The sequence below is a fragment of the Ahaetulla prasina genome, chromosome 7 (assembly GCF_028640845.1).
Source record: "Ahaetulla prasina isolate Xishuangbanna chromosome 7, ASM2864084v1, whole genome shotgun sequence".
Classification (NCBI taxonomy): domain Eukaryota; kingdom Metazoa; phylum Chordata; class Lepidosauria; order Squamata; family Colubridae; genus Ahaetulla; species Ahaetulla prasina.
The window spans coordinates 100,573,455-100,581,286 of record NC_080545.1 but is presented as its reverse complement, the minus strand read 5'-3'; the positions used below and the strand labels follow the sequence as shown (position 1 = coordinate 100,581,286).

The following is a 7,832-nucleotide window of genomic DNA, read 5'->3' as shown; positions in this document are numbered from 1 at the left end:
AGAAAAGGCTAAGAAGATTTAGCTTCCATCTTTATGCATGTGGATAGGTCCAGTTCTGACTGCCCCATTCATAAGCCAGCATGTAAGTTTCTGGAATATCGCACAGAAAAGGAGAATACAGGTAATTCTCCACTTACCAGAGTTTATTTTGTGACTGTTTGAAGTTACAACATCACTGAAAAAAATGACTTGTGACCATTTTTCACATTTATGACCATTGCAGCCTCTCCATGCACATGTGACCAGAATTCAGACGCTTGGCAACTGATTCATATTTATGACGGTTGCTGTCTCATTTTTTGACAAGCAAGGTCAATGTGGAAGCCAGATTCACTTAATAACGGTGTAACCAGCTTAACAACTTCATTCACTTCACAGCTGTGGCAAGAAAGGTCATAAAACGTGATACACAATTCACTTCACAACTGACTTCACTTAGCAGCAGAAATTTTGGGCTCAATTGTGGTTGTAATAGTGTTTGTAACTCAAGAGTTGAACTGTGGGATCCTGGATGTGCCCTGAGCTTCTCTGTTCTCTTGCAAGCGTTTCATTACCAAACTAGATAACATCATCAGCGCTACAGGGAAGTAGGGTTTGCTCTGTTTATATACACGTATGTGTGTGTGGATATACATACACACACACAACTTGCCCTGTCAGTGTCGGTAGGTATGTTGTGGGTCAGGGGTCTGCAAACTTGGCTCTTTTAAGACTTGTGGACTTCAACTCCCAGAGTCCCTCAGCCAGCAAAGCTGGCTGAGGAATTCTGGAAGTTGAAGTCCACAAGTCTTAAAAGAGCCAAGTTTGCAGACCCCTGTTTTGGGTGGCTGTTTATAAATAAACTTGTTATACTTCATTATATTTCCTCATACCATATAATATATACCATATAATCATTTTGTGTATATGATGCTTGTGTATATTGTTGTGACAATAAATAAAAAATAAATAAACAGAAAGCAACTCCGCCCCCCTTCTATGATGGCCAGAGAATTCTGGGAGTTGAAGTCCACAAATCTTCACCTGGGCAGGCTTAGGCCCACCTGGTTATAAAAAAGGACCCTTCCAACAATTATTTTGACTGCGCAGGCGCACGTTTTCTCTTTCCCCCCCTTCTCAGCTCGTTGCCTAGCCACTGAGAGTCGGACCCGCCCCCTTCCCCATGGCAACCGCAGCAGCCGCGGGACAAACAGACGCCTCCGAAGCCCGCCCCCTCGCCAGAAGCCCCGCCCACCGAGGGCGGTCGTTGCGGCGGTTGCGGCGCTTCTGGGAGGGAGACGCGTGTACCGCGCAGCACGTGGGGACGGGGGTCCGCGGTGGCGTCGAGCAGGTTAGGGGGTCAGGGGACGAAGCGGGACAGGGCAAGTGGGGAGGCCGGTCGCCCGGGCTCTTCTCCCGCAGCTGCTTTCACCGAACAGGCTCAGCCTCCGGTGGAGTCCCGGGTTTGTAAGGGCTTAAAGTCAAGGACCTGGGCTCAGTGGGTTGTCTGAATGCAGGTAGCTGGAGTTCGGTGGAGGTGTCTTTCTTTCCTTCCCCCTTATTTTTTTTCCTTCTCTTCCTTCCAATTTTCCTTCCTTCCCTTTTTCCTTCCTTTCTTTTCCTTCCTTTTCAATTTTCCTTACTTCCATCCTTCCTTTTCTTTCCTTTCTTTTCTCCCTTCACTCCCTATTTACTTTTTCATTTTTTCCTTCATACCTTCCCTTCCTTCTTTCCTTTTCCTCCCTTCCCTCGTTTCCTTCCTTCACTGCCTATTTCCTTCCTTTCTTTTCCTTCCCTCCTTTTCAATTTTCCTTACTTCCATCCTTCCTTCACTCCCTTTTACCTTCCTTTCGCCTTTTCCAATTTTCCTTCCTTCCCTCCCTCCCTGTTTTCCTTTCCTGCCTTTTGCTTCCTTCCTTCACTCCCCTTTTCCTTCCCTCCTTTCCAATTTTTCCTTCCCTCACTTCCTTTTCTTTCCTTTCTTTCCTCCCTTCACTCCCTATTTCCTTTCATTTTTTCATTCTTCCCTCCCTCCTTTCCTTTATTCCCCTCGTTTCCTTCCTTCACTTCCTTTTTCGTTCCTTTCTTTTTCTTCCCTCCTTTCTAATCTTCCTTACTTCCATCCTTCCTTCACTCCCTATTTCTTTCATCTTTTCCTTTCTAATTTTCCTTCCTTCCTTCCCTCCTTTTTTCCTTCCTTTCGTCTTTTCCTTCCCTCCTTTTCAATTTTTCCTTCCCTCACTTCCTTTTCCTTCCTTCCTTTCCTCCCTTCACTCCCTATTTCCTTTCATTTTTTTCCTTCATACCTTCCCTCCCTCCTTTCCTTCCTTCTCTCCTTTGTTGCATTCTTGACCTCCCTCCTCCTCTTCTTCCTCTTTCTTTAACTACTTTACTATTTTCCACACTACAACAACCCTTTGAGGTAGGTTTGGCTGAGAAATTTGACTTTCTTGCCTAAGGTAGGACTCGAACTCACCCTCTCCCTGGGTTTCTGCCTTAAGCAGTAAGTCAAACTGGGTCTCCTCTTGAAATGTTCAGGAGGAAGAAAATAAACAGAAATAAGACATGCAACTGAGGAGGGACAAAACTCCTGCTCCAAGTTAACAATAATTACGGGATTTATAAACTTCCGCTCTGCACAGAAATCTCACCACTTCCAGGATCCTTTTGGATTACTAGCAATAGGATTTTAGATTTATATACCACTTAAGAGTGCTCTACAACCCCTCTCTTAAGTGGTTGAGAAGTGATAATCCTCAACTTATAACAGTTCCTTTAGCGGCCATTCAAAGGCACAATGGCACTGGGAAACAGGGACTCAACAAGTCGTTTTCATTTTATATTATTTAGCTTCCGAAATGATGGTTTGCGTGTTTCCCTTCTGGTGCTGGCCTTTGAACACAATAAAGATTTGGTCGGCTGCCCCTTATTATGTGGGAAGGAATTGATTTGGTCCACCTGCACTTCTCTGCAAGACGTATTGCAGAGATCTAATATTGTTATTTTTTTACAACGTAAAGGCCTTAACCTGCCTTCTTTTTTGTTGGTTGTTTGTTTGTTTTCCCTTAACACTGCAGATAAACTGAGTTTGGAATCCGATCCAGGGATCTGGCTTTGAAAGGGGACACGATGCTCGTCAGCTCGCCTGCATAAAAGGATGATACCATGGTAATGTATACCTCCCCCCCCCCCGTGCTTCACCTGTGCAACAGGTAGATTAGATTTGCCCTTTCCGGCTTTAGAGGGAGGGAGAGAGACCCCAGCGTGCAGTTAGTCCTCAGTTTACGACCACAGTTGAGCCCAAAACATTTCCGTTCCTAAGTGAGATGGTCATTAAGTGAAGTTTGCCCTGTTTTATGACCTTTCTTGCCACGGTTGTTAAGTGAACGCCCCTCGCAGATACGCTGGGCGACATCATTCCCAAGCTAGTCTGATTTCTGGACATGAGGATGGGAGAGGCCACCTCAGGCCATGAAATAATCCCCAGATGCACAAGTGGCCGCTTATGTATTTTGATTTATTGCATTGTGATCCGGCCTTGATTACTTTAGAAGTAACATGAGGCAGCGAGCACGCGTAATACTCCTTCCTATTTAACCCACAACAACCCTGTGAGGTGGGTTGGGTTGACTGGGACTGGCCCAGAGTCACCCAGCCGGCTTATCTTGCCTAAAGTGGGACTAGAACTCAGTTGTCTCCAGAGTCACCCAGCCTAAGGTAGAACTACAACTCACCATCTTGTGGTGAATTCAACCAACCAGCTTTCAGGCGAAAGGCGGGATTAGAACTTACTGTCTCCTGGTGATTGGCCCAAAGTCACTCAGTTCAAAGACAACTGCCTACAGTCAGGTGGGGCTACTTTGATGCCTACGGTAGGGTGGGGCTAGAATTCAACATGTGTGATTGGTCCATTGGCTTTCTTGCCTCTAAGGCAGAACTAGAACTCCCTGTCTCCTAGCGATTGCCTGAGTCACCCAGCCGGCTTTCACGCCCAAGGTGGAACTAGAACTCCTTGTCTCCTGGTAATGGTGCCCAAAATCACCCAGCCAGCTTTCATGGCTCCGGCGGGTCTAGAACTCCCCATCTCCTGGTTTCTAAGCCAACTCCTTGACCACTGCAGCAAACTGGCTCTCGGTTGTCAGGCCCCTGGGGAAATGCACCTTCCGAGTGCCCTCCAAGATGGGGTTTTTGTTGTGTGTTTTTCGCTTTTCCCCCACCCAACAGGGAGGCAAGAGCAAAGGGAAAGGCTCGGGGAAAGGGAAAGGCAAAGGTGGCAAGAAATCCAAGAAGGCCGTCGCGGAGGTGGATATTCTGAGCCCAGCGGCCATGCTCAACCTCTACTACATTGCCCACAATGCTGCCGCCTGCCTGGAGTTCCGTGGCTTTCCGTGGCCGGGCTCTTCGAAGAAGAAAGGCAAGAAGAAGAAGTAGGCGATCTGTGTGGCAAGATAGAAGACCCCCACCGGGGGCCACTCAGCGGAGGTCTCGTCGGGGGGGGGGCAGGAGGACCTTCAGTGAATCGGTTCGGGTTTGCCGTGGCGCTTGCCGTTCTGACCAAGTAAACCTTGCTTTGAGCTACCGCCGTGGCACCCGGCGTGGTGTTTACCTTCCCCGCAGCCCCCACTGCCGCTGGCTCTGGATCCCCTGCGCGAGCAGCAGCCACCACGCCAAGCGCCAGCGTCTTAAGACGTCGCGCAACGCCCTCCTGCAGGCGACATTCTGCATCTCGGGAGGCTTCGAGTGCTCGAGACGCCTTGCCTGCACGTTGTCGTAACTTGGCAGTTGTGACTTGGTGCACACACCATGGGCCACCTTCAACAGCAGGCCGGGTGGGGGGTTTCCCACTGGTTGCCCTTGGCAGCTGCAGGGCTGATGGGATGCCGTTCTTTCAACCGAGGTTTCCCAGGAAGCCAGGATTACGTGTGGAGGCTTGGCAGGGTTTCATTGAACATCCAGGCTCCTGAGGAGTCCCTGGCCACCCTCTCGTCTCAGGTAGCCAGAAGAAGTGTGCTCCGTTGCAACCCTGAACAGGACGATATTACTGTGACAGAATAAAGAAATAATGCTGTGTGTGCAACTCCCATCAGCGGAAACACCAGCTGCATCCCTGACTAGCTCCAAATAGGGTCCCCCTTGCCCAAAGATTTGAAAGATGGCTTTCATACACAGGAGAAAAATTCATTTTGCCCCGCAAAACCAGGATGGGAGGTTAGTTGAGGAAGCCGCTTTGATTACTGTCTTCTGGTCATTTGGGGGCTTAAAATGTCAAATCAGAAATCTCATCTGCAGAAGAACTTTTGATAACAGATCTCGGGCTAGACGTGTTTTTGCGCTTCAGGGGCGTAATGTGGGCAATTGTCCAGTCCAGAAGGTATAAAGATCCTTCTTAGTCCTCGCAAAGGCCCCTCAAAGCTTGCCAAAGTGGGCCTCACCGCTCTGGCAAAGTCCACTTGCTGTGTAAAGCGCCATTCTCCATATCGATTGGTGATCAAGCCACAAGAGCCTTGGCCAATTGAGAAACGGGCCCCTGGGAACCACAAAGGGTGTCAGGTGTCACAATATCAGTGTGACTGCTGATGGGGTTGCAGCGCCCAACATAACACTTTGAAGGCCCCTGCCTTGCTCACACGCCTCCATTTTTGGCATGGTGCATCGCCTGCTAATTTGCCCATTTGATTTGCCCTTTCCTAGCAAGAAAAATGCAGCATTGGGAGGCCTGTATTTCCTCCCTGGATCTGCTTCTGACTCATGTCGTATTACTTGTAGAGCATTCCTTCTGCGCACAACGCAGTGACATGGTGCAAGCCAACATCTGCTGGTTTGCTGCCCATGTTATCACTACTGCACCGCCTTCCCTGCTTATTTCTGTTTTTTCTGTCTTCGTTCAAAAGCCAAACAGGCTATTTTGTTGTGTTGTGGGTTATCCACAGGTTTTTATTAAGAAGTTTTTGAAGAAAATGTCTCATTTTCGTATTAATGTTCAGGGAATCTGTATCGTAATAGCTTCCAGTAAAAAAGGTAAGTATCAGGGTACAGAATCCCCAAACGTTAATATGAAAAAGCATTAAGACATTTCTTGTCTGTTTGATCAGTGCCAGTTTTTGCTAGTATTTCGGAGCAAATGAGGCTGGAGGGGGGTGGGGGGAAGTTTTAAGAAGATAGCCCACAAAAGACCCTGGAGAAGGAAGTGGAAGCTAGCAGATTGGGACAAAAAGAAAAAGATGGCTTGGAGATGGATAGGCAAGATTATTAGCCCAGTGGTCTAACAAGGTCAAGAAGCTGACGGTCTTTAAGGGCCAGTTAGGTACCTGACTTGCAATAATCCTAAAACAGGGGTCTCCAACCTTGGCAACTTTTAAGACTTGTGGACTTCAACTCTCAGAGTTCCTCAGCCACAGGTCTTAAAGTTGCCGTGGTTGGAGACCCCCGTCCTAAAGTGTTGGGTATCCCTTCCCTACTCTCTGAAGAAAACTTTATTTGGCAAGGCCTCCTTTGCAGATGTTATCAGGGGACCCCCAAGTAACACAGAACCCCTTCCCCAAATTTGCTATTTTGGATTAAGAGGCTTCTGGTGTTGATGCGTTTGTTGCCGCCTTGTTGCTTCGAAGCCCTCTCTGCCTGCTCTAGCCCCAGAACCAGACTTTTCTGGGGTTTCTCCGAGACAAAAATAGTTGTTTTTTTATTGTTAAAGGCCACAAGTTGCAGGTTGTTTACTCTGCGGTGGCCCCAATGCAAAGAGTGTTTCCCCTATAAGGGTGTGGTGCTATTCCCAAACTGGGAACAGGCCAACTTTTAAGAAGTATAAAATGCAAACTTTGATAGCAAAATATTTAAGGTATTATTATTCATTGTTAATTTAATTTCCTAACTGTATTTTTTTTTTACATGTAAAAAGTGTTTGGAGGTAATAAAACTTCAACCCAGCGTTGATCCGTTAATACAGGAGTTTGAATGCTTTTCAAGGCTTTTGGGGCAGACCACTGGAGTGTCCTTTTTTTTTAAATTTACATTTATATCCCGCCCTTCTCCGAAGACTCAGGGCGGCTTACAGTGTGTAAGGCAATAGTCCTGTGTGTCCAGTGAATGGAGGCAAGGCTGGACTGGCAACGGAAGTCCTTTCAGGCCAAGGTCTGCCCTGGCACTAGCGTATCCTAGTAACCATAAACCTGGGCACGGATTAATACACGAGAGAAGCAGAGTAACACAAAGCTGAACTGTTTTATAACATTTTATTAGATCGTTTAATGCTTCAAGATAGAAAGCCAACAATTAGAGGAGTTGTATTTATTTATTTTATTCTATTTTTATACCGCCCTTCTCCCGAAGGACTCAGGGCGGTATACAGCCAAATAAAAAATCCACAATATACACGTTAAAACAAGAGTAAAACAAAACATATTACAAGATGGCCAAAATTTAAAACAATTTAAAACCCTAAAATATAAATAGCCCCAATTAAAATTTAATAAAATTTCTAAGCCAGTCCCGCTTGAATAAATAGGTGCGTTTTCAGCTCACGGCGAAAAGTCCGAAGATCAGGCACTTGACGTAAACCAGGGGGAAGTTCGTTCCAAAGCGTAGGAGCTCCTACAGAGAAGGCCCTTCCCCTGGGGGCCACCAGCCGACATTGTTTGGCGGACGGCACCCTGAGAAGGCCCTCTGTGTGAGCGTACGGGTCGGTGGGAGGCATGAGGTAACAGCAGCCGGTCCCGCAAGTACCCGGGTCCTAAGCCATGGAGCGCTTTAAAGGTGGTAACCAAAATCTTAAAGCGCATTGTATTCCTGACAACCTGATTGGCTTAATTTTTAAACATTTTTAAACAAAAAAAAATCTCTTTGTCAAGACCTATTTG

General features: G+C 47.0%; 1 protein-coding gene across 2 annotated transcripts; it reads left to right on the top strand.

Annotated features, from left to right (window-relative positions):
• The first annotated feature begins 1,115 nt into the window (after positions 1-1,115).
• On the top strand, positions 1,116-6,895 carry SMKR1 (small lysine rich protein 1). Of its 2 annotated transcripts, XM_058190642.1 has the most exons (3): positions 1,116-1,330; positions 3,057-3,147; positions 4,204-6,895. In XM_058190642.1, the coding sequence occupies exons 2-3, from the start codon at positions 3,145-3,147 to the stop codon at positions 4,408-4,410; spliced, it is 210 nt and encodes a 69-aa protein (XP_058046625.1). In that variant the 5' UTR covers positions 1,116-1,330; positions 3,057-3,144; the 3' UTR covers positions 4,411-6,895. The 2 variants fall into 2 exon arrangements, with proteins under 2 accessions (XP_058046625.1, XP_058046626.1); XM_058190643.1 differs by lacking the exon at positions 1,116-1,330 and having other exon boundaries at positions 1,948-3,147.
• The last annotated feature ends 937 nt before the right edge of the window (positions 6,896-7,832 follow it).